We start from the raw sequence: 27,315 nt of genomic DNA on the forward strand, positions 1-27,315 counted from the left end.
AGACAGCAATTGGAAAAGATACAGGAGGATAGAAGACACATCAAGTACCTCCCTGCCCACTATGGGAGGTCGGAACCCCACCCAGCTTAAGAAAAAATAAGTCAACTTCGACTGGGGATCGAACCTTAGACTTAGACCTTCTGATTACCGGTCAGACTTGCTAGGGTGGACAGGTGGACAGAAATAAAATCTCAACTTCATCGGGGATCGATCTCAGTCCCTTTGCATGTGAAGCGAGTGCTCTACCAACTGAACTATCAAGACCCCCAAAAGCACTTAAAGCACCCAAGAAAATGTAAGACCAGAAAACAAGGCCAATCTGAGAATGTGTATCTTTTCTGATATCATCCAAAAGTCCAGGCCAAATATAAATCCAGGATCCGCATCCATAAAAAAATTAAATCACAGAAGACTGTCATTGGTACAAATGTGTATTCAGGTTCAATTAAAAATCTTGCATCTTCTTTGACAAAGAAATTGGGCAACACGAGGTAATAATTGACAGGTCATAAAAGTTTTTTTGTTTTAAAATTAATTAGAATTAATATTAACCAGTTAACTGCCGTACTCTGAAAAAATGGAAAAACTCGTATATCGATGGATTTAAATGCCCCTCCTCTTACCAAAATCTCGCTAACAACCTGGGACATCATTTAAATCGATCGATATTTTGAAGGACGAGTTTTCTGGCCAATTTTTTTTTAATTGAGTTTTTCTAGAGTACAGCAGTTAATTGGTTAATGATAGTTAGGAGTAATAATAATAATAATAAATCAAAATGTATGGTTAAAAAAAAACAAACAAAAAAAACAAAGGGAGAAAAATGAAATAAAACATCGCTGCTTTAAAACAAAGTAATCTAAATCTATTCGTAAAAATTCGTCAAAATTAGAGAATAAATAGCTGCTAATATTAAAAAACGAACTTTTTTTTAAAGTTATCATTACACTTCAAACTCTATACAAAAATGGTTCTGTGTAGAGTAACGATAATGTATTGTGATAATTAACATCATTATTAAATAGAATACATAAATAGAATTAAGAACCATTAGCTTGTTTTGTTTGGGGTTTTTAACAGGGATTTTATGGCGCTTGCAACACATTTAGATCATTTCAGCGCCAATGAAAAGAAATATAATTTAAACGCCTACACTAATAACATCCAAGAAAAGGTGAGACAATGGAGAAAATTCAAACAAGGAACAGACTTAGATTTGCAAGGAAACCATTTCTTTAACGATAATCAATCTCATATGACATACAATTGTAAAAATTGTCCCCATTAGTAAACAATGGACTCGCATATAAGTCTTACACCATAGGTAGAAAAAGAGATAAATTTTAGTCAATGCAACCAGGAGAGCAAAGAGAGAGAGAGAGTTTGTGCCAAAAAATATATCCATTCCGACTGATATTGTACTGCTTATTCCAATATTTGGGACTGATATAACAGCCGATCGTTGAATTAAACAAAACGAAGATTAACTACTAGGCCACTTAATTTATTCTATTTTAGTTTTTTTTTATGTGTTAATGGCTTGTGCTATCTTGTGTATTAAACATTTATTTTAGTTGCTTATTAATCCTATTCGTGTCCAACCTTGTGTGTTTCCCTGATTAACCTGAACATTTTTTAAAATGACATCATAGTAAACAAAGAAATTGTTATGATATATTTTTAAAAAATTACCCCCTTCTTGAGTATAATAATGGCTTTAAAATGAAAACACTTCACATAAATGTGGCCCCCACTCCCAACTATTTAATCCCACAACCAAATTCATTTTCATCTCTTTGGCTTTCACCAGCTGCTGTAATCCATCACTCTCAGACTCAGATAAAAAATAGCGCTTAAAATCAACAAAATAATTGAACAATTCATCAGAAATAGATCCATCAAACATGAATATGCACATAACAACATTTACTTAAGTCCAATATCAATAACCATGGTGATAAAGATATTGATATGGATAGAGGAATGCTGTCAGACATTATTTTCAAACGTAGAAAATACTAAGAGGACAATTCGTTCCTTCCCCTGAACATGAACAACACAGCATTATTTTATTTTTTTCAATTATTACACCGACAGTGAGTTTGCTATTGTTTGGTTCTAAAAACGCACAGTGTAGAGCAACAGTATCCTTCAAAAAAGGAGAATATTGTGAATCAATCAGATATGGAGAAGGTTCGCTTCTGGGAGAAATACAGCGCCTACAAAACTATTTTACAGAATTATAAGACACAAAGAACCAAGACCAGCAAGCAACATAATCCTAATACAACTATATGTATTAAATTCATAAAGGCACAGAGAAAAAGAGCATGACGATTTCAAAATGTTAGCATATAAATCAAAAATGATCATTTGACAATCGAAGATGAAATGAGTTTGAAAAAATGCATACATATCATAAAATCAGTTTATAATTTCATTCTATAATTATATCAAAATCTGTTTCAATACACAAATACTAAACTAATTCTATCTTGAACTAATCGTAGTGGTAGATATAAAATAATTAAACAGGAGAACTCTTCTGGCTATCTAACACTAGGAGAAAATTAATTGAATTTTATTTAAAATATCATATATCATATCATAACTCATTACTTAAGAGTGTTAGAAAAGTATATATCTCTAGCAGATATCTCCAAACAAACAGACGCAATTGATTTTAATATTAGGAAGTGGGAAACGTCAAGAGAAAAAAGGAGATTAAAAAATTGAGAATTGAGAATGAACATCATAAGTAACCAATTAAAGAAAATAGGAATATAGATAGTATTGTCAGCAATTTCCAGTTTAGAATAAGTAACAGGCTAAGGAAAATAAATTCCTCAATTACCGAAAAGGAGAACCCTTTACTTATAAGTCTAGAATGCTCATCAAAATACTAAGAATCTAAGACTTATGGCAAAAGTAGCCCTTCCCACCTCATTCAGCACCTTTCTTCATGTTCTTCATCTCATACGGATATATCATACAAAAACAAATTTTGACAGATGTCTAAAAGTAGAAATTTATTCAGTACTGAACAAACATTTTCCAAAAGAAAAAAAAGACAACAAGCAAACAAACATGCAAATGTACACTCAACAATCTTCATGAAAACAACGGAAGACCATTTTTAAGAATAGGGCACAGTCCAGAGGGAAATCAAATGAGACGTTTAGAAGAAAAAATGACTTTAGAAGAAAAAATGATATTTAAAAAGTATTATATTAGGAAAGTATGAGGCCATTCATAGAGAGCATCATTGTTGTAATTAAAATATTGAGGCACTACTACTGACATCAACGACAGCATGATAATGTCATTGTCGATGTTATAGACTAGGTAAGGTTAAATAACACAATTACATAAGATTGCTTTACATGGTACTCTATCATGTTATTCATTACATAAATATATCATAATATGTTACATATTTATTTATATGAAAACGGCATTTGAATTATACAATGGTAAAAATATGCCCGTGTGATTTACATTATCATATCATTTTTAAAACAACAGCAACATCAATAACAACAACAACAAAAGATTGAAAGCATATTCTGTAAAACCATGCCTGGTTTTATATTGTATCAATGAAATTAAAAATTTTGATATCATTCTTGACGAATGCCTGATACTAAATCTCTTATTTCAAACCAAAAAAAGTAATCAATATTTAGGCCATAACCGTATTGGTAATTTATATGTTACACTGTCTTGTATAGAATTAAAGATATATAAAGTACATGACGGGGTTAAATATCTATGAGTGTATATAAATATATATTTTACAATTTCCATTTTGACTGAAATGTAAAAAAAAAAAAAAAAGACTACAGATCATTGGTTGAGTAATATTTGATACAGACGAAATTGTTGTTGTAAATAAACCCATAAGACAATTATGTAGACTATGCAATGCACACACAAAAACGATAAAAACTTCTGATATCTCACAAATCACAACAAACAATACAAATTCATTAGTCGTTCAAAAAAAAGGTTAACCCCAACTCTTTCAGTGCCATTGGCTGCACTAAGCGGTCAGAGCAGAACCTGTTCTACTGACTAATGGTAGCACAGTGTGGCCCTTCTTTAAAGGCAAAATTAATAATGTAATCCAATCCTATTTTCTACAAAAGTACTATAAATTGAACCAATGGTATAATTTCTTTCATCAGAACATTCAAATGGCCCTATGGGGGATATTTTAATTAGATTATGCGCCAAAATCGAATGTCGCTTTGTCTTAGCTTGTCATTCTCATGCTGCCTCTATCAGGTGTCTGCCATTTTGTGATGGAAATACGAATATAGAGCCAGCGTTGAAAGAGTTAATATGATTAGTTTATAGAAAATCAGGGCTAAAAGAGTTTTTATGAAATTGAGGATTCCTTGGCACTATAGCTTTTTTTTTTTTTTCAATTTAAACTCAAAGTTTTAAGGGAACAATCGGTTTTATTACATAAAAACTACATTATGATGAGTCTATTTTCACCTGAAGTCCAATCAATGTAAAATTTCCCTTTAAAGAAGGAAAATTGCAAGACAATTTTTCTCAACTGTTGAATAATTTGTTTGTTTTTCCCCACAGATCACAATGTAACAATCTGATGTAGGCATTAGTTTGTAAAATGGGATGGCCTGGTTGAGGTACCATTGTGTACATACAGGATATGATAGCCTTTCTTGTTCAATTTGGAAATAAATCTACTAAAAATAATTTCATCAATTTTCCTATTTATCTATTTTTTTAAAAAATCTGAATCAGGAAGGGTGAAAGAACCTAGATTTTTATTTTTAACTTCAACAGACACCACTTTTATTATAAAGTGGAAATCCTGTTTATTTTCTGTGAATTTATAATGATGAAGATAGCAATCCATAAAATGTAGCAAATACAACTTCAATCTTGTCAGTAGTAGAATAACACTTGTATAGCGGATATGGTCACATTTAAAAATATTCTTGTCTGAACACTGTTGCAATCATTTTTGCATAGAAATTCTATTTCATCGATATTGAAAAACGTTTATGTCAACAATTTATCTTTAATAAAAGGAGGACAAATCATAATTCATTCCAATGTATATTTTACAGTGTTTTCATAACGATTTAGATCTAAATTTGAATTGGAAAATCAGTGAGCAATTCAAATGAGCAAAGTAGGTAGCCTGACCATGATAGCTGAAATAGAAAAGACACTTCACTGGAACCTGAGAAGGCTCCAATTAGCTCACTTGGTAGAACACTCACCTAACAAGCAAAGTGAGCAGGGTATGTCACGGGTACATTTAAGATATCGTTTATGATCCCCTTCCCTTGTTCACCCAGAAGTGCTTGAATAACTCAGCCTTCTAAATCAAGCAGAACGTAATTTGCGATAAGCATGTAACCTATCACAATGGTAGCAAGCAATCGTTACTGTCTGTTAAACACTATAGAAACTGGGATAAGCATTGGCACCAGTCTGTGGCTCTGAAAGACTACTTGCTTAACTGTGCTTGTTGTAAAGTTAGAGCACATCTTTGGCATATATTTCTGTCATATATTAGCCTACACTGATACATCTACTTCGAGTAGCATTCAGATTCAGATCTGATAAATTTAGTCAAATCACTAGCAAAAAAATTCATTAGTTAAATATTTGATTGAATACTCTTCACCTTAAACTCGCTGGTTTCAAACATAAAAATCCATTAGTGGACGGACTGACTCTTGATCTCTGGTTGATGTGATGTGGTAGAAACATTCCAAGAATTGGAATCTTGGCACACTGAAAACTCATAGTAAGGATGAAGTTACATTCCTTTGGTCAAGTAAAGATATAATAAAACCAATAGAACATCACTTTTTTCTCTCAATCTCGGTCCAAACTGTAGTGTAAAGAAAAAATTGAACGTTTTAAAAAGAGTTCTGCTAATAACTGTAAACAATCAATTTAAATAAAAACAAGGTTAGATGTATTTTTTTTTTCTCAATCCACAGATGTATCATTCAATACAGTGGTCAAATCTTATGACAATAAAGGATGAAAGTAATCAAGACAGTTTTTTTTATCATATTGGAATGAAATATAAAATGATTGAAGAGGGCTGGCAAATAATGCAAGTAGACAAAGTGACGGAATGAGATCAAAATTGTAAAGGAGTAAAGCACACCCATCCAATTCCAAACAAAATCAGAAAATACGAGTCACAAGCAGTAAAGGAAACAAATTCCGCCAATCATTAATTATTTTTAAAAAGAAACAGAAAGAAAGAAACATTTCCCTTTGAAACATAATAACCAAAATATTGTAATTGTTAAATACATATTATCTATTAGTTTAAGAATATTACAAAATTAACAAACAGAATTGAAGAAGGAATCAACAAACAAAACATATGCAAGATAAATGTGTAAAAATCACAGTTGACAGATGGAAACAAACAAATTTAAGATTAATTGAAATAAATATAACACTTTGAATGACAGTTCACTTGCACGGTGACAAGAACAAGAATTGCACTAACAGAAAAAAAGGTAACATCCAATTCATGAAACTAATGCCTGTTCGTAAAATTTTAATAACTTAATTTAGTAAGCCTTCAAAATCTTCAATGGTGGTAATCCAAATCAATGTCTCTATCTTGGTTACATAGTTTACTTTTTGAATTCCTTATTTATAGAATGAAAGAACAAAGAAACATCAACCTTACAGCTAAGATTGAAGCTTCTAAGAAAGTTTACATCAATTATTTTTGTCAGAGTATACAACTATCAGAAAAGCGGTGAATAGTCAGAGGGAACTGTCACATGCATCACAATCCTATTTATAAACAAAACCTCAACACTTAAATCAAATTAAAATATATTCAACAATGACTGAAATGGTACATACATACAAATTGTAAAAATTAATTTTGTGGGATTAAAACCAATGGGATTATTTCATGAAATTATTTACAATGCTCAATAGTGATAAAGAAAACCATCGTTTAACACCCAACCATATCATACAAATAATTATTTTCTTAGAAAGAGATAATATGTAACAATAAACAAAATGAAGTCATAATTCAAATTTGAAAATTCCTTTTTAAACTGTTGAATATTAAACTATAACTACGATGTTTCCGAAACATTAAATAGCAATCGGAAACAAAATCAAAATTAAAATTTTCTGGAATAAAAAATAAAATAAAGAACTTTAAATCAAAATAAGACATAATAAACTATAAAGATTATAATTATCATTATTAAGCCCCAAGGATATCACTTTATTCATTCTTTTTTATCCAAAATTTTCAATCAAGTCATTAAAAATTTCATTTATTTTTTCTCCCATTCTCCTAATCTCAGCTGTTTAATTCTATCTTTACCTCCATAAAAATCTGAGAGCAACGCTGTAATAATCAAAGTTTCAAAGCTTTGGTATATGGATTTCCTGAATAAATCTATCAAAAACAATCATTCAATGAAATCCTATCTTTAAAGCTTACTTTAACTATTAGGGGTTTTATTTCTTCTTTTTTCTCTCTCTCTTCTGTCCCCATTCTGTTCCTTTTATTCACTAAAATGTTTGTAAATTTTTATTTAATTCGTCACATCCGAGGCTCCCATGACAATGAACAAGTGTTTGAGTGTTTGATTAGATGCAGAGATACAGATTAAATCAAATTTGAATTTCCATCAGTTTTACTCTAACATAAAGTACTCTTCAATTTGCTGTCACTATTAAAGAAAGGAAATGAGGATTCAAAATGCTTTCTGTTCATTTGGGTTTATTCGATTTCTACTATAAATATGCAATATGTACATGGTAACCATCTGATGTTGGAATGGTCTCTATCTCGCAATGGCACTGTGTATTGTCTTTGGGCATTTTCAGGCAAATCTTTATTTATCACTCAACAAAAGGAAAGGCAAAAAGATATTTTTTTTTTTTTTTTTTTAAATTTTAAATGAAAATGTGCGCATCAGAAGTCCTACGTTAATAGTGAAATGATATTATGGTACCATATCAATGTAGTTGGGCCAGACGGTTTGTTGAAACTGTCAGGAATAAAAAATCTTTGTTATAGTAATTGGTTAGTAAAACATAGGCAGTTAAAGATAATGGTAAAAATAAGTTACTGTATCAAGTACTCTCTCTCTCTCTCATTCTCTGAAACTCTCACCCTCTCTCTCCTCCCTCGGACTTTTCCTTTAAAATGGGTCAGCAATACATCTCATAATTTAAATGTCCATGCATTCTTAAGTGTAATTTAAAGTTCTCGACTCAGAAATTGTACCTTAACTTTATATACAATTACATTTTTGATAATATAAGAGTATCAAATAATTCTTCTAAATATCACATCAATAACATTGGTTAAAGAATTAAAATAGATACCTCACTATTCTATACTATTAAAACTATTTAGCAACACTTCATTCAGTACATCACACATAATTGATTTTTAAAATAACATTTATTCATTTGAATTATCTCCATAAAAAAAATCTAGGTTCCCTAAGAATTCAATACACAAGTTCAAGATATAGATATTTTGATTTCTAGAGATTTTAAAATTGCAAAGTTATCAATATCTTGATCAATTTGTAGCACAAGCGCATTTCTGCAACCAGATGAATTTTTAAAAATTTTACTCCTCACGAAAGAGAAAAAAGACTGCTGCAGATTGATGGAATTCAAGAATCATACAATGTTTTAAAATTTGCACTCAGCAGCTTTCCAGCTTTCCTTGGATAGAGTAATTATTTACTAACTTATTAAAGAAAAATATATATATTTTCATCACATTTTCATTTTCCACTGATTGGGAAAGATAATGTTGTTTTTCCATGTTTCGAAACATGGAAAAACAACATTATCTTTCCAAAATTTAACTATAAAAAGTTTGCACACTTCAATCGATTTCAAACATGAGCACAACTTTGTAGACTTTCAGGTCTTGTAGATCCTTCTAGCTTTCACAATAAGTAGAAATTTGCCTGATTCCACATTCAAATATGCATAACAAAAATTACAACAGTTCCCTTTAAAAAATCAATAAAACCAAAAAAAAAAAGCATCAAAACAATAAAACCTGACTTCTGTGAAAATAATAATTCCTTTAAAATCAACATAAAGAAGCCATTGAAGAGGGAAATTGGTTGTCGTCGTGCATGCAAATTCAGCAGTTGAATGTTCAATATTTAATTTACAAATATGTTTGTGTGTGTGTGTGTGTGTGTGTGTATTATATATATATATATTATATATATATATATATATATATATATATATATATATATATATATATATATATATATATATTAAATACAATTCAAAGTTGCCCAACAAGAGCGATTGTGTGAGATAACAACAGCAACATGGGTAACAACATAATGATGTCACACACTGCGGAAAATACATATTGAAGACATCCCATGGGTACAGTCAAGACACCGTAGTCAATACCCTTCTTCTAATGACACCATCATCGGATCAGGGTGGGTTTAGTAGTGCGAGATAGAGGGAGGGATCTGAAATGATATGAGAAAAAGTGGAAAGAATTTCTTACAAATTTTTAGAATAATACTGCCTGGGATAAAAAATAAAGTAAGAAAAAAAAAGATGCAAGTCTTAATAGAATCTATGGCCATGGGAAAACTGGTGTGCAAAATAAATAAAAACTCCATTCAGACGTTGTCTAGGTCCTCCCATTGTTCAATGGCTATCCTATTTTTTCCATCCTAAACATTAAACAATGGTAATCTGTTAGTAATTTATCAATAATCATAAAGTAAAAGCCATTTGATTATCAATAATACGAGGCAACACACTATTGGATTTATCTCTGGCAAAGGCTAAAACTCATTAAATCATTCAGCAATAGAGAGAGAGAAAGAGAAAGAGAGAGAGAGAGAGAGAGAGAGAGAGAGAGAGAGAGAGAAAGAGAGAGAGAGAGAGAGAAGGAGAGAGAGAGAGAGAAAGAGAGAGAGAGAGAGAGAGAGAGAGTGAGAGAGAATATATATAGGAGAAGCAGGATAACATTCAAGAAAGCTGAGGAGACAATCATATATGTGTTGGTATTGTTTTTTCTGTTTGCTAATCTTAGGGCAATTTCCAAGGATACGAGCAGCTGAAACTGAAACTAATAAATATTTTGGGGAGCATTTCAGGCAAAAATCAAATGAAAAGAAAAATAATATAACCAAACCATTTTTAGAAGGAAATTATAATATTTTTTTTTTTTAATAGAGCAAAGATATATCAATTTCAAATCATATTTTAACACCCTATTAAAAAAAAGAAGCAGAAAAAGAATGAAACTCAACAAGAGCAAGTTGTAATTGGATTTTTAGAGAATAATTGATAAAGTATATTTCGGGTCTTAAAATTAAAAAAATATAAGTTTAGTTAAAACCAAAAACAAACTAAACAAGATATGTAAAACAAAAATAAAATGAAAAATAAGATGAAAGTTGTTTATTTCTATACAAATGTAAGAGGAGAAAATATACATCAGTGTGACCAAGGAGCAACTTTCCAACTGAAAAGCGACAAACATGTTTGAGATGCAAATTCTGCAAACCCTAACTTTTTATCTGAAAACCATGCTTAAATTTAAAACAAAACAAAATTTCATTCTAACAGTATTAGATGACACTATGTCGTGGTAAACCACACACAGAATATTGCAGTCTTCCATAAGCATGTACCAAAACAGAAATTTTAATCTTTAAGAATTAAATTTGGTCGTAAATTACTTTGAATACAGATGGTCCCAGAGAATCACAACCACAATATCAGAAAAATTCCTCAATATATTTGTGACAGGAAATACCAATCTTAGCTTTCTCAGAAATATCAGCATAGTAATAATAGTATTTCTTTTTGGTGATTGTTTCAGAGAATGCATTTTAGGGACTATAGAGCAAATCTTTTCAGAAATGGAACATCGTTTCCACGAACTGTTTTGCATGTCCCGAGGAGTTGTTCGAGTGTAACAAAATTATCTCTCGACTCTTACGTCCCTTTAAACTTCATTAATATGTAGTAGTATCTGAATTGAAACCATTTTCATCGGGCCACTAAATTTATGGTAACTTATTTTCTTACCAAATATGCCCAATGCTAAATTCATTTTGATAAGACAATTTGGCTGTTTCATAAATTGTGAGACTTGAATTTGCCGTAAACAAGCTTTACTTTAAATAATGGATCACTGTGATATTACCACAACTATTATTATTATTATTGTTATTATCATTATTATTAATATTATTATTATCATAATCATTATTATTATTATTATAAATGATGATGATGATAACAAAATTAACAGTATGGGTGGAGGCCCAAGTAAACCCCCAGGGATGGTCAGAATACTCGTTTTGAGATATAGGTAGAGAATTGTTGAATTGTGAAGAACAAATTTAAAGATTAAACATCATTGATTTATAGGCTGGAAGAAAAGGTATTTAAGAAACACAGCACAGACACATTTTTTAATGCATGGAGACACAGCAACTCACTCTTGATTTGGTATTCATTTACTTAGTTAAAGCTACACATAACTTTGTAGTTGTTTGTAAAGCGAGCTCGTTTTCAAGCCAATGGTTCGGGTTATGCAAGAAGAAAAAGAAGAAAAGAATTAGGCAGTTCAATTGTATCAGGCCCTCAACTTCCCAATGCAACCACTGAGTCAGGTTAATATCATAAAATGAAATCCAATTTATAAATAATATCACAAACGCTTTCAGCAGAGCAATAATAGGGTTTATGATAATAAAATGATGTGGTGATAAAAAGTCCATTTTGACATCCGAGCCCCTAATAAAGAAGTTTTTCTTACGTCTTCAAGTCTTTGTGCGATATCCTGCGGATTTTCCAATGCCAGCACATTATATGAATGCATTGTAATTTGAGCACAGTTTACATCATAAAGTGTAACAAACTAGACAAGTTCGGAAAACAAAATTCTTGGACTGCTGAAAATTACCATTCTTCAATCATCATCTTTTATCTGCTTTTGTTTTTTATAAATTGCATCAATTTTATTTTCTGTGGTGTCAGAAGTCCACTATTTGTATGACGGGTATACGTTGTTTTCAACTATTTTTGGGTGTGGTTTTTTTTTTTAGGGGGGGGGGGGGGGGGGGGGGGTGGTTGGATTTTTTATCGAATTTATTTATTATGTAAAAGGCAAGCAGGACACCATTACAAACTGTGAGGACATTGTCCACGTATCTATTATCGTGTTTACCATCTCCAACTGATGTCACTAGACCTCAATCTCTTTTAGAAGGGCAGGCAATCAGCACTTTTCATGCCATGACCAATGCCAGAATCTCACCATTTTATCTCATTAGAAACCAAAGCCTTACAGCTCTGTCAACTTTCAAAGAAAAATTCAACTTCAGTGGCTTGAAAAGAGAGTGCAAGCTGGATTAAAATGTTTCTAGCCAGAGATGCCAACCTCAAGAATCAGAAATATGTAACAAATGAAAAAATGTGGTAATCTTTAAAAAAATTTTTTTTAAATAGAGTACTCCAGTACAGTCATTTCATGAGTAAAACTGTCACCATTCACAATGTCGTGAAACTGTATAAATACTCTTAACCTCATACTCATACAAGAAAAACGGCAGCTTGCCAAAAATGCAACATGTTAAAAATGTTAGTCAAATATAATAACAAAACACATGAGATCCAGGTCTTTGTCAAGTTATTCTTTATAAAGTTTGTCTGATATTAAAGATTCCCTAAATGTGATGAAACCTTGAGTAACTAATATTATATTTAATGCATTAGTCAACTGCCATTGCCGTACCATCAAGTATAAAGATAGCAATGACGATCGCAAATCCTTGGACCTCGTTTCAGTCGTGAAATCGTGCAAATTCAAGGCAAAATATAGGACACCGAGATTTCGTTTATACTATTTTTTAAAATTCATTATGACGCTTTTTATCAATAGATATGTCTGAAATTTGGCACAAAATTAGTAAAGAAGTAATTTTAGATTATTACTAGAAAACCGTTAAAAACAGATGTTTGCTCTTTTGAGTGAAATATTTCTAAAACCATCAAGAGCAGAGATTTTGCTGTGAATAAGGATATATATGAATATTTCATCTATTTAGGTTTCAAATTTCATCGAAATATGGTAGGTACTTTTCACATATCATCACAAAACACCAACCCAATTTGCGATTCAATGAGTGAGAAGGGGAGACAAAATTACGGTTGACCATAGTTATAAAAAAAAACACCTAGTCATACAGCTCTAAAACTTAGAGCTCTTCTGATGTCTTCATCATATTTTCTGAGAAATTTGCCCTAAAATTGCCAAGTTTCAATATCATATTCCATGTATTAAGCGAGATACAGCCACAAACCAGAATAAAACGCAGAAAAAGCGTCCCATATTTTCCTTATTTTTTTCTCTTTGTGAGTCATCCAAATGAATGACACCTTTGAAACTGCATAACATTTTTATTTATGAATGGATTTTCAAAATTCAAATAGATTTCTACTCAGTGGAGATGGGGCTTTGATTTAAACGAAATATTTCCCCGCAAAAATAGAAAAAGTCATTGTTAATAAAGATGCCCATATTCTCTTGTTTTTGTTTTAAAGGGCATTTCATGCTTTCATGGCACTAATCTAAGGTCATTCCAGAACCAGTGAATAGTACTGACATACATATACAGTGCAATCATATCTCCTCATACATGTACTCAAGAGTGTGGCAGCAAAGGAGACTAAAAATCAAATTGCGAACATCAGGACTATTTAAATTTATAAGTGTCAGAAAGCAATTTTTGTTTGTTTTGTTTTTAATGGTTTTACAGATTTTGCAACACTTTTACTTTTAAGTCGTATCAGTGCCTAAAAAGGAAAATTGTATAACCAAAAAATTCTACATTAAAGGGGACTAGTTCAAATAGAGAATCGAAATAGATACAAGAGCAAGCTGTCAATGTGCTTAGCTACAAATCACCTAAAAGTCACATCCTAATAAGAGGAATACACTCAAATGTTGTCCAAAATATTACATTAAAAACAAAAAATGTAATTTGGACATAGCAGAAAGAGGTTTACAAGGGAAAAAGATCATCTTCCAAAATTAAAACTATACATTTGTCTCCCTCCCCCCACCTCCACTCCCAATCCAACCAAGGACACCAGCCAGGCCCTGGACAAAACCAAGTGATCTCATTCCAAGACAAAGATAAGCAGCATGGGAAAGGAGATTAAGGAGAATAGAAGAAACAGCAACAGTGACCTCCCCTAACACCAGGGGTGGTCAATAGACCCCTGCCAACCATCATCCGAACATTAAGACTTCGCAAAATTGCATCGCGCACTAACAATGTTAGAATATGAGTTATAAATTGTAAAATGGAAAACAAAACAATTTTTAAAAGACGCTTGTGCCTTATAAAAAAACACACATAAAAAAATATTTGCAAAATCAAACTTAACTATTGAAACTGTAATTGGAATATGGATAATCCTAACTAGAAAATGTGCATAACAATAAAGTTGAACTTTCTATCTGAAGCACACGCAGAAAATATAAAAATTATATGATATGACTGTGTAACAAAAACACTGTAACTGTGTATAACTGAAAGAAAAAATAAACTCCACCAACGCAGGGTGTCTGTGCTGAACCAACCTGAAAAGCAAGTGGTCGGTAGAGATAGTCTGTAGTGAAGAAATTGAAATGAAACTTCAGTTTTCTTCCAAGTCAAAAATAAACTTTAAAACAACACACAAATCAGTTTGGAGTTGGAGGCATTGTTAATATAGACACTAATACATTCTTTAACATACAATAGAAGCATATTTTAGCTTACTAATTCACCACCAGATCCTTCCCTCTCCCCTCCAATTTCATTAGGATATATTATAAAAATAAAAACATGTATTAGTAGACTCTACCTATAATAATCATATTCGTAGTGATTCACCATTTCCAACCATAATTACACATATGATGAAAAGCAATTTGACCGAAGGAGAAGGTAATTTAGATATTTGAATCGTTCATCAAGGCAGAAAGTCGTTAAGAAAGTTGAATTTATCCTCGGAGGACAGAAAGAAAAATTTATAAGGACAAAATGCTAAGTTCTTGAATTTCCAAGTAAATCATAATTTTCTAAGTGATGAGTGAGAAAATATTATCAGGTCAAAGGATATCTCAACAATCAAAGTATATCTTTTAAATTTTACACTTAAAATAGGATATGACTAATGTCTTAATACAGGGATCCCGACAACAATTGATAGAATACCTGGGTAAAGAAGAATCTAGATTATTTACATGCAGCAGTGTCTAGACGTATAAAGCTGGCAGAAACTGAGTCAATAAACTTGCACTTTCTCCAAAAAGGGTAGTATTTTAAACTCTCCATCAGAAAACACAATATACATCCAGCTCAATGGACCTTATATAGATTCGAAGGATTCCAGTCTCAAATCATCAATAACCCTTTAATGACTTGCCTAGATTTTCTAAAACAATAATTTATCCCATTATCATCTTATACGAAGAAAAGGCTTAAAAACAAAAACCTTATTATTTTCACATAGACTAATAACTGCTATTCACCTCCAGCATCATCCATGCTGTTACTGGTCTCTTAGTAAAAATGGCAAGATCTATGATTATATTGTAGATTTATATAAATGATGGGAGAAAATATCTTTGATCATGTTAGAGTAGACTGAAACCAAAACTGTCAAGGTGTTGATGTATAAATTCCTATCTGGATGGAGAATATCATAGTATATTTGGTCTCGCAGGATTAAAAGCTTCATACTTTTGTTTGTTTCCAAAGTCGTTGTCAACAACCTCTTGATTTGTTTCACATACACTTTTGATTAATGATAAGCGACTTCATTCTACTTTGCAAATTTTGCAATAAAAGTAATTAGTATTAATTATCTCAATACAGTCATGACAATACCACAATAAGTTACGCCCACTAACCACAAAGGATGGTGTATCATTTTGGAATAAGTGGATGACTGTCAAAAGCATAATATGGTACTGGAGTACCGGAAAGTAAGCATCACTTTGAAGTTTAAAGTATGTCGTCATTGCAATTTAATAGCCAACAATTTAATATTTAACATTTACCAATACCAGTGCTTTTGCTACTTTTGTCATATCAGCACCCAAAAAAAGTAAGATGGTAAAAACACAGAGAAATATTAGAGTCCAATCCCTGCAACACTCTTAGCTCACAAGCGCTTAAATGAAAGAGAAAGACAAAGAGAGCTTAGCTTATTGCTACTCAAGACTAAAAAGCTTACACAGACAAAAAAGCTTCACGGAAAGTTATCATGCCATAAAATTGTAGATACACCACCCCACATTTATTATAATGCTAAGAATATTCCACTTCTATTCCATCCAACCCAACAATACATTTTTAATAAAGAGACTAACATAATAGCATGCAATGACGTTCTCTTCACAATAAACTAACTAAAGAGCGTATCGTTGCCTGTGAAGAGCACAGATTAAGCGTAAGTCAGGTGTGCATATTATTTGCAATCACTCTTCTAGATATCAATTTTGATTTCTACGTGAATAGCTCACCTTCAAATTGACTTGGGATTTTCTAGCTTAGGAATGAGTCTAAATAGGTCTGTTGAAGTAAACAGGCCAAAATGGACCATTTTATATTATAAAAAGTCAAAACATGATCATGTTGACAACAAAATAAAAGTGTAATCATAAGAGACCCTTCTTTAAATTTATGGTTAGTCCATTTCACAATACAAATGCACACTCTGAGAATCAATGACTGTCCATCACAAGCCAGCTAATTTTGAATAGTTATTGCATGTACCCATGGCCCAAGAGTAATAGTTTCCCAATTATAATCATCAACCATTCTGAATTTTACCAGAGCCACAGTCAACTTCAAGACAGAACAGACTGTATTCAATTCATGATATAAAACTATTGCTTACACCACTAACTCATCATTCTGTTGTTTGTTTGTTTTTTTAAAACAAAGGATCCAACAGTGGTAGGATAAGGTTTTACTTAATATCAAAATGAAGTGTAAAGTGCTTGAGCTCAATTGTCAATGGTTGTATAACTCAGGTTTGAACTAACTTGACCAGGAGATAAGTCATTACACCAACTCTCAACCGATAACATCTTAGATAAGCTCTATGCATATTGTTATTTATTTTTTCCTTTGGTAAGATATTTATATGCTTTTTATGTGACACTGGGCTGGAGCTGATGCCTAGATTATTTAGATCTTTCCTTGAAATGATAAGACATTGAAAGACGATTTCCCGATAAATTGACTTAGATATTTTAATTGTTTTTTTTTTTTTTTGTTTTTTTAATTCATTGAGAAGAGAAAAAGAAAATACTCTCCATTTCAAAATCTGGACTTTAAAGCTTTTGTATAGTGTTAAATTCTTTTCACCAAACCTTATGCCCCCTGATCATAAAAAGAATTATAATTTTTGTTGGATTTTTACTCAATATTTAGGAAAATTACCCTGGGATGAAACAATCAACAGCCTGCATTTGTATCATGACATGGATTGATCAGAATTTTGGCGATCCTTCTTCATCACGTAATTGATATAAAATTAAATTCCGAAAAAGACCAAAAAAAAAAAAAAAAATAATCCAAGCAGTTTCTGATTCTTATGGACTGTCGAGCACCAAGGACAAAGAAAACTTATTCTGAACACTAGATAGCACTCATTATGTAAAAGAAAATAATGTAAACTATATTCCAAACTTTCTTTTTGGATCCAAAACCATGTATAGAGGGGCCACGATTAAGCAAGTATAATTAGCTCCCCAAACTTTTTAGTCATCCTATGTCATGAAAATTGTCAATACAGGACCCGTTTTTATGAACACGGACTAGCGCTTAATCTCTGACTGGTCAAGTACTTGAAAAAATCGGATTTTATGTGAGCTGACCAAGCAAGTCCCAGACTAAAATCACAGAACCTTCGGAGTAAGTTGAGCCAAGTTTTAGTCATTTGCTCAGGCCAGACTTCAAGCATAGTCTTACTAGGATACATCATTGCGTCAACAAGATAGCATCTATTTTTATATTGAGAGAGTGATTCAGAAGGAAAATAGGTCGGTTACAAATGACAGGCAAGAAGTATCCTGTTACTATTGAGAGTGGCTTAAAAACTAAGATAAATGCAGATCATCGAAAGTACACGTTTTTTTTGGTAAAAACTTTTTTTTTTAAACCCCGTAAATCGGGCTAGCGAGTTGCGAGTGAACAGAGACTTGAAGTCGAAGGGTTCAACACAAAGAACAACCAAAAAAAAAACGATTAGAAAGTATAGTGGAGACAAAAGTTATTCTGCTGGCATTGTAACTTACTGAAATAATGTGATTCATCAGAACACACTTTCTGTTTTGTTTGTTTTTTGGTTCAATTCGTTTTGAGTTTCAATGAAACTTTCATTGGCCTTAATATAGAATAACAGTCGACCATGAACATCATTGTAGTCTGATCAATCGACATTCAATATCACTATCACATGATTTGATCCATACCGGATGTGTTGCTAATTTCTTCTTTGGAAATCTTTTGCATTGAAAGTATGAAGGCTGGTATCTTACCTGCCATCCTGCACTAGAGAGCTTGATTTTACCAGAACAAAATAGCTGAATTAGTCGCCGTCCTTATAACGCCCACTTCTATTGGGCTACTCAGAGACTAAAAAACGTTCATAAAATATGATTTTTTTTTTAGTCACATACTTTGCTTAGGCTTAAGACTAATAAGACTAGCAAGTCATTTACTAGACTAGTAAAAAACAATCTAGTCCGCTTTCATAACATTGGGCCCAGAGGAGCTTACAGAATTTATCATGAGAAAAATAAACAATAATAAGTGAACTTGAGAACTAACAGGAACTTCCTACAAAGAGAGTAATTTCCCACCCTCCTAAGCCAAGGAAAATATTGTTCTAGGAGCTGAATTGCAAACTCAATTTTCTAATCTACTGGCTTTATCAATTTTCAAATATTAAAAGGAATACAAAACTAAAAAGCATTTTTTCCAACAGAGTAACAATATAAACTACATATAATTATACAAGGAAGCATGCAGTGTAACCTCCTTTATCCATCATGCTAATAGGGGACTAAAGGCAACGGTTTTTACCAAGTATTTAAAGTAGTGGCTATTCTAAACTGCCCAAGGATAGGAAATGCCATTTGGAATTTCATTATTTGCTCTAAGCCGAAATCTCTCTCTCTAAAAGTAAAAGCATAGTGAGTTAGAGAAACAGAAGTATGCACTAAACAAATTGCAATACACAAGATATAGCAATTCGCTTTAAATTGAAATGACTCACAACTAAATTATTTTCTAGAAATGCTGTTTTCATTGAGAACACAACTTCAGACGAGCACATTTGCAAAGGGGCAGGAGATCATGAATGTCATTTCTCAGCTCAAAATCCACCAAATTTTATCAATCCTCATCCATTATGCCAAAATATTAGAGAACCTAATAATTCAATAGCTTAAGGCAATTTTTGCTCTTAAATTGATTTATTTATTTATGTATCTATTTATTGGTTTTGTTGTGTTGTTTTTTTTTTGTGTGAATTTTCTCAAATGTACATTTATAGAGCAAAATGATTAAATTACACAATTGTAACACTGTAACTGGCAAGCATGATTGACTTTAAATCTTGATATTAATAAGCAACCCCGAACTAAATATCAAGAATACCTGGAAATTCGTTAATAAGCTTACAAATATGCTGAGTAATATTTGTAAAAGAATCTACCATGCGTATTGATATAGAGGCATTTGACCTCTTGATAGACAAAGTCAATGATCAAGACTGTACTCTTAGATGACAAATGTAGCACACAAATCAGCCATGACACGTGTCATTTATCAATTAGATCTAAGTTTGTTTTTTTACCGATAAAAGTTTATCACTTCTACATTTGTTTAATTACTACTACGAATTTCATTTGCAAACAAAAGACTCAATTCATTGAAAATCACTGCTGTTGTTATATGTCATTGATTGCATTTTTCACAATTAAAAAACTTGCATCCAAATTTGGTTTTTTAATTTTCAAATAGCTTGAAATTATTGATATATAGGGGCGAAGTGGCAGAGTGATTAAGGGATTGCACTGTGATCCGGAAAATACCGGGTTCAAGCCCCACCTCAGGCACTTTCAGGTTTTTTTTTCTTTGGGCAAGATTCTTAACCCCAACTTGGACAACATGGGTGATTCCTGTTGTCTCCTGACGTCCTGTTTAATGGATTATCTATATTCCTTCATGGAATGACTAGGCCTCAGAATGGTGCCGTTGCAAAAGGGCCGAATCTTGGGGAGGGGGAGAGATTTGTTATGAAATCTCTAATATCTATTATTTTCGATTTAAAAATTATTTTTAATTAATTTTAATTATTAAGGTATTTACTATATTATTATTAATGACACTTTTAAAGTTTTGCTTTGCTAAAATTTTTATTTAAGAACTATATCAAATATCCCTAGAAGACTGATAAAAAGATCAGTCATCAGCAGTCATACCACTAGGGGAAAGAGCAGCAAGGTGTTTATGAAGGAGTAGGATAGTTATGATAATGTGTTAGGCAAGGATGATGAGGTGCGTAGTAGCAGTAATCAGCAATCAGGATATAACTTGGTGCCCCAAACCAACCAGCCATCTGATCAACCAACCAACCGACCCAACGGCAACAAACTTACAGTGTGATTGGAGCGCAAGTGATATTTGTAGGGCCAGGAGGAAGTGGCAGCACTGCCAGCCGTGGCAGAGGCAGCTGAAGTCATAGTAGAGTGATGATGATGGTGATGGTGGTGGTTGTTGGAAGTGTTGTGATAGTGACTGTCCACCCCGATCCCCGTCACTCGCAGGTTGCTGTTGATTGTCATTGTTGGTCAACAATGAGGAGATTAGCCAGAGATTAGATGGTTCATAGGGTGTAAATTATCAATGTTTGGAGAGGACTAGTCATTTAAATCTATGATTATGATCAATGACAAACAACTACCAAGAGCGAGACAAATGTTTTCAGATCTTGATTAAATAAGATTTTCATGTCAAAATGACATGGATTGTATATTTTTTTATAATGACTTCAATAAAGAAAAAAAATACAAAAACAAAACAAACACACACATAAAAACAAGCATTCAAACTCCGAATCATACAAGACTTCAATTATATAAAAATTGAGGTACCATTTATTTTATATTTTCAAGCATGAATAATTGTAAAATTTACCATAATAAACACTAAATATTACATTTAACTGGAATACATACTTGAGACACACGTTCATCCGTGCAACAAACTTTCCACCAAAAAAAATTAAAAACACAAAAAAAAACACCAAAAAAACAACAAGAATACAAACATATAGTTTCAAAAATTAATAAGAATCCAAAAAAAATAAAAGAATTCAAATAAATATAGCTCAGTGAAAGAATAAATGTTTTTAATATGATAATAATATATTATATATATATATATATATATATATATATATATATATATATATATATAGTGGCATACAGTTGCTCTTCACAATCGTCAACATTTTCGGCTATTTTTTTTCTCTTCTGTTATTCATGGATGAAAAAAGGAAAATTGTTTTTACTGCATAAATTGATATCTATACAAAGGCCCAGGTCTAAATCTAAAAAACACAGAAATTTACATTGGATATTTTTATTTCTTCTCATGTCATCTTCAGAATTTTAGGTATAGTAATGCTTAATTCGTTGATAAATTCATTAATTGTTTGTCATTTTAACTCATTTTTTCTACTTTTCTAATATTTCATTCGTCTTTTTTAATCAATTCTAAATATAAAATCAAATCACAATACAAACTGATGTTTTTTTTAAAATTATATGTTGATGTTGATCCATTAGAAGGCAACTGTAAGTGAGTAATAAGTGAACTGTTCCAACCAAAGTGGAAATCCATACATTACTCTTTAATTTCATTATAAGATTAGTATGAGAAAAACTTGAAAATACAATTGTTAAGACAGTAAAGAAAAGCACAAAATATTTTGTTCTCTGAGTGAATAGAAATTCAGGGTATAATAACACAAACAAATTAATCTATCTGAAGGCATCATCACATATGGTATTTTTTTGATTTTTCAAATCAGGAGAAAAAAAATCTAGTAATCGTGTCATCAAAATATGAACTGTTGAGTTTTTTGGTGTTTTTTTTATCATGACCCATCCTATATCTCTTCAAATGTTCAATGATATTATTTAAATGAGCTAATTTAAATTAATTTATCTGAAGGCATCATCACATATGGTATTTTTAAATTTAAATCAATCTATCTGAAGGCATATGGTATTTTTAAAATTTAAATCAATCTATCTGAAGGCATCATCACATATGGTAATTTTTGATTTTTCAAATCAGGAAAAAAAATATCTAGTAATCGTATCATCAAAATAACGAACTGTTGAGTTTGTTGGGGTTTTTTTTTATCATGACCCATCCTAAATCTATTCAAATGTTCAATGATATTATTTAAATGAGCTAATTTAACTGCAACAAACTATTTCTGGCACCTAAGAAAAATTCATAAAACTTTGACTTGATTTTAAATCACTGATTCAGCTAGGTATAAAACGGGGAACTTAATCTGTCGGAAGGCATAATCAGATTAATGTTTTGATTTTATTTGTCAAAATGGAATGAAAAAAATGTAGTAATCTTGTCATCAACATGTGAAGGGTTGAGTTGTTTTTGTTTTTTACTTTTTTATAAAATCATGAGCCTCCCTTCATCTATTCGAATGTTGAAATATATCATTTAAATGAGCAATTCCTTTAACCGGAGCAAACTATTTCAGGCAGATAAGAAAAGATCATAAAATTATGACTTGATTTTAAATCACTAGTAAAGACGTTCTAATGGGGAAAAAAAATTAAAAGACTGAGATAAAACAATAAAATGAACACAATTAATTGAACACACTGGGTATATCATAATTAATTTTTTTAAAAATTCACATCCAAATATTGTCTCACAACTAAAATTCGAAGATTCGACGTCAAAATTCAGTGGGGGGAACAAAACAAAACAATAAAAGACCACCAAAAAAAATAAACAATTAATTAAACAAAAAAAATAATCACATTTAAAAAATAAAACAAAAACAAAAGGTGAAAAGGCTTCAATTTAAAAAAAATAAATAAATAAATAAATGATTAAAAGCAAAACTTGAAACAAAGCATCTTTGATCGAAAAACCATCACTTTTTTATATTTTGCAGGTGCTAGCCTTCATCCATGTAATGATACAACAAGTAATGAAGACAGTCTTTGTGGCTGCATGCCGACTGGGACCTGTTGTGGTTATGATGGTAAGTAGGAATTGTTAAGATGACAGGGTGTTGTTCAAAGTTCCTTTTTGAACAAATAATCTAAGCAGACATTTTCTCACTTCACTCATAATAAAAACATTTACAACCTAAGTAGGCATCTTCTTACATCACTCGTACTATCTCCATCCCTACACCCCATTTTCATTTTGTTTATTCAATAATCTCATAGCATCCTTTCTGCGATCTACAGAAAGAAACATTTTCTTGAAAGGGACATAAATTATCTTCTTTATCTTATTTAAGCCTTGTTTATAATAAACATTCCAGTTTAATACCATTAAAAAGAAACCGATTTATGAAAAATAATTCTTTAAAATGTTTAATTTTCTTTTTTAAAGTAAGGAACTTTAAACAAAAGATCATTTCATGATATTGACAAAACTCAACTTGGATTTTCCATTTCGATTCAGTGACAAAGACACATTGAAGTAAAAAAAAACTCAAAAAAATAAATCATAATCATAGAAATAAAAAAGGATTTTGATTTTTAAAATAATTTTACAAGTGTGGTGGGTGTCACAAAAAAAAAAATCATTTGCATTTATTTCCATTACATCATTAGAAGCACAGCAATGCATTCCACCATCCCAAAGGCAAACCGAAGATGTACAGATTAACTTTATAACAATTATTATAACATGAAAACCCTTCCTTCAAAACGTAAGTAGTGCCTTATAAGCGAATTAAATCATCTTGCCATATTTTCTACTTAAAAAATATGGCTGATGAGATATCATACATCGATTTACCTTTGATGGTACATTTCCAATAATAAAGTACAGTGCTGAGAAAAGCATGATGATGATAATGATGATAAGATTAACTGGACTGAGTTAAAAACAAAATGATGATGATGATGATGATGATGATGATGCTGTTATCCTTATTTATGCCAGGCACGCCCCAAAATTGAAATAATTTGCTTCGTTCAAAACGTTGAAATCAGGAAATGGGGGGATGAAACGAAAAGACACACAGTCGTCTACAAAATATCTGAAGGAAAAAAATTTGAGTATGGAGGATGAACTTATACAGGTGAGTCAAACTTAATTTCATAAAAAACACCAAACTGATACTATAAAAATCAACATAAGAACACTTAACATATAAAAGGACTAAAACCAAGTTCAAGAAGACATTTTTGTGAAGCTATAAATAACCAAACAACAGCAAATGAGGAGGAAGAGAAGGAGCAATGGCCATCAACAATTTCAAGGCACAACAGCCCCCATACCTGGAATTTAGGTTTTTCCTCAGACTGTAAGCCTGGTGCTTTCTGCATGGATACACACACACACAGCATACATAGAATTGTTTTTTGATTTGTACATTTTCTTCTTCGTAACTAAGTGTGTTTGTGTCTAATATAACGCATGGCATAAGGTGCACGATCTTGCAATTTGTACTGTAAAAAGGTTAAATTTGCGGCAAATTAGAGATTTGTACACACACAAAAAAAAACAAACAAAAAAAACGAAAGTTGCTCAGTTTGTACATTAAAATACTAACAGAAAAGAGGTCTACCCAGTTTTGTCTTTTTCTCTTTTGTTTTGTTCTGATTTGTTTTCATGTTACCATCCAGGGAGTCAGGGTATTAAAAAGACCAAACTTGTAGCATTTTTAAGAAGAAGTGTATATATAACACTCCAGGGAAATTTGAAAAGTAGAAGATAAAGAAATATTTTTAAATTAAAAAAAAAAAGTTAATTGATTATGCCAAATCTAAAACCAATGACAACAAATCTAATCGAATTAATATAAACGCAAAGGTAGTCACTGGCAACTTTGTAAAATTGTCCTGATTAAGGGGTGGGGTTGGGAGAAAGGGTTCTGTAAGATTTTGAATGGGGCAAAAAAAAACAACAAAAAACAAAAAAACAAAAACAAACTAAGCTATCAAAAGCTCATTGTATTGAATCCACTATTTGGACAATTTAAATGGCAAGGCTTCAGTTTGTTTGAAAATAATAGTATTTGAAAAAAGGAGCGACTTAATTACTGTAATTATCCAGCATGAAAATGTGTTAGAGAAAGTTTCATAAATTTATTGTAGAGGAAAGGAGGTATCCAGGCAAGGCTTTGCACAAGGTTAGACCCTCAAGTACATCATGCAATTTGTACTTCATAAGCAAAATTTTGAATGTATCTTAAATGTTTCAACTATTTATAGACTGGTTTTCATGTGAAAACTTTTCTCTTTTTTAACTCTGGGGTATTAATGATGGATGTCTCAACACTGGTGATATCAATCCAAAGGAAGAAATTGAAACACGAAAAATAAAGTTTTTGCCAAGTACAAGAATTGACTTAAAACTTAGAACAGTTTGAGATTTTGGTTTTATATTTGATGAGTTAATATATACTAGATCTGCCTTGTCAACAAAAAATCTAAAAAAAAAAAAAAAATGACTATGAATGAGATAAATGGAAAATCATGTGGAAAGCTGCCATTTACTAAGTACAAAATTTCTTTGCAGCAGTTGGATAAAATACAAATTAACATGCTTATATTACAAATTTTATCTTGAATGTAGATGTTTTAGTAATTTCTTATATGAAAAATGTACAATAAATAACATATATATATATATCATAATCTTGAATTAATCATGATTGCATAGATGCTTGCAAGAGTATTACTGTAAACAGTTGTAGATTATGGCCGTACTGGCAATGGTTTTGCTATGAATCTTTGAGAAAGCCGTAAAACAAAAGCTAGAGCGTATAGTATAGCAACAGCTGTAGAAAAAACTAACCTTTTTCCGCTGGTGCTAGAGGTGGTAGAGGAGTGGCGAGTCATGTGCCGCTTAGATGAGAGGGACCCATTTGTATTACTGAGGTTACTGTTGGCACTGTGAGAGGCCACTTTCGATGACTTTAGAGGTGACATGATACCCTGAGCACTTTTACTACCCATTTGCCTAGCTGGCTGTGTGGTGGAACGCTTGTGACCTTTGGTTTCTTCATAGCTGCATTTAATTGATTTGCCGGGAAGGTGGAATTTTTTTTTTTTTGGGGGGGGGGGGGGGGGGGGGGGGGAGGGAGGGAGTAAGGAGAGGAGGAAGGTATCAATTCCAGAATTTCATTCATTTTTCAATTTTTTAAAATGCCATTCAGGAAGAAGGGGTGGATGTCAAATTTTTTTTTAATGGGGAAAGGGGATAAGAGGGAAAATTATTAAAAATTTGATAGTAAAGGAATTCACAAGCTTGGATTATATTTTAAATTTCAAAATCAATCAAAGAGTCAAGTTGCAAAGAAGTAAATTCTATTGTGGAGGGGTTAAAATTAAAAACCCAATCAAAAAAGTCATGCATGTTGTCAAAGTGATGTTACATTTAATATGATTCCGTCAATATTTTATATGTGAGAGTCCTGGTAAAGCTTTTTATATTATTGAGATATTAGATAATAATGTGGAAAAGGAGTATGAAAAAAACTTCCAACATATTCAGCAATATCTAAGTAGGTACGGAAAACCCAAATTTAGATTATATGATTGTTGTCTTTAAGTTGCATTCAATAGGTAGAACTTTTTTTCCTGATTAAAATGGTATAAAAATTATAAAAATTGGTTTAAAATTTTAAAAGATATGTTATTTTGAAATTTGTAGAAAATCGCCCAAATTTGGGCTGCTTTAAAAGCAACCTTTTGTCCGTTTTCAAAATGCCATATGTATTTTATTCAATGTATTTTCATAAATATTCAAGCCACATCTCTGTAACTTTCTAACAATACACATCTTTTTATAAACAATATGTGTATTTTTTTCCTGAGCTCAACTTTAAGTAAAATAGAAATAATTTGCCCCCAAAGTAGCTGACAAAGCCAAAATTGTCAATTTCAACGCGAAGTTACGAAATATCAGCGATTGTGCCCCTTGCCTGAGC

The 27,315-nt window shown here is 31.6% G+C and overlaps 1 protein-coding gene across 12 annotated transcripts in view; it reads right to left on the minus strand.

The window, feature by feature from the left end:
- Positions 1 to 418: 418 nt before the first annotated feature.
- LOC144978480 (dual specificity protein phosphatase CDC14AB-like) overlaps positions 419 to 27,315 on the minus strand; it is a 43,626-nt gene continuing 16,729 nt past the window's right edge. The window contains exons 12-16 of one of the 12 annotated variants that reach the window (XM_078924627.1): positions 26,181 to 26,393; positions 24,659 to 24,700; positions 20,750 to 20,921; positions 14,666 to 14,694; positions 9,312 to 9,518 (exon numbers count right to left, since the gene is read on the minus strand). In XM_078924627.1, coding sequence (XP_078780753.1) covers positions 9,473 to 9,518; positions 14,666 to 14,694; positions 20,750 to 20,921; positions 24,659 to 24,700; positions 26,181 to 26,393 — 502 coding nt within the window. In that variant the 3' untranslated portion in view covers positions 9,312 to 9,472. Of the gene's footprint in view, positions 9,519 to 12,904; positions 12,965 to 14,665; positions 14,695 to 16,597; positions 16,647 to 20,749; positions 20,922 to 21,575; positions 24,418 to 24,658; positions 24,701 to 26,180; positions 26,394 to 27,315 lie in introns of those variants that run through there. The other 11 variants (XM_078924662.1, XM_078924693.1, XM_078924646.1 and 8 more) reach the window with 11 other exon arrangements.

The sequence above is a fragment of the Berghia stephanieae genome, chromosome 1, assembly GCF_034508935.2.
Source record: "Berghia stephanieae isolate SIO BIC M18660-M18661 chromosome 1, UCSD_Bste_1.3, whole genome shotgun sequence".
Classification (NCBI taxonomy): domain Eukaryota; kingdom Metazoa; phylum Mollusca; class Gastropoda; order Nudibranchia; family Aeolidiidae; genus Berghia; species Berghia stephanieae.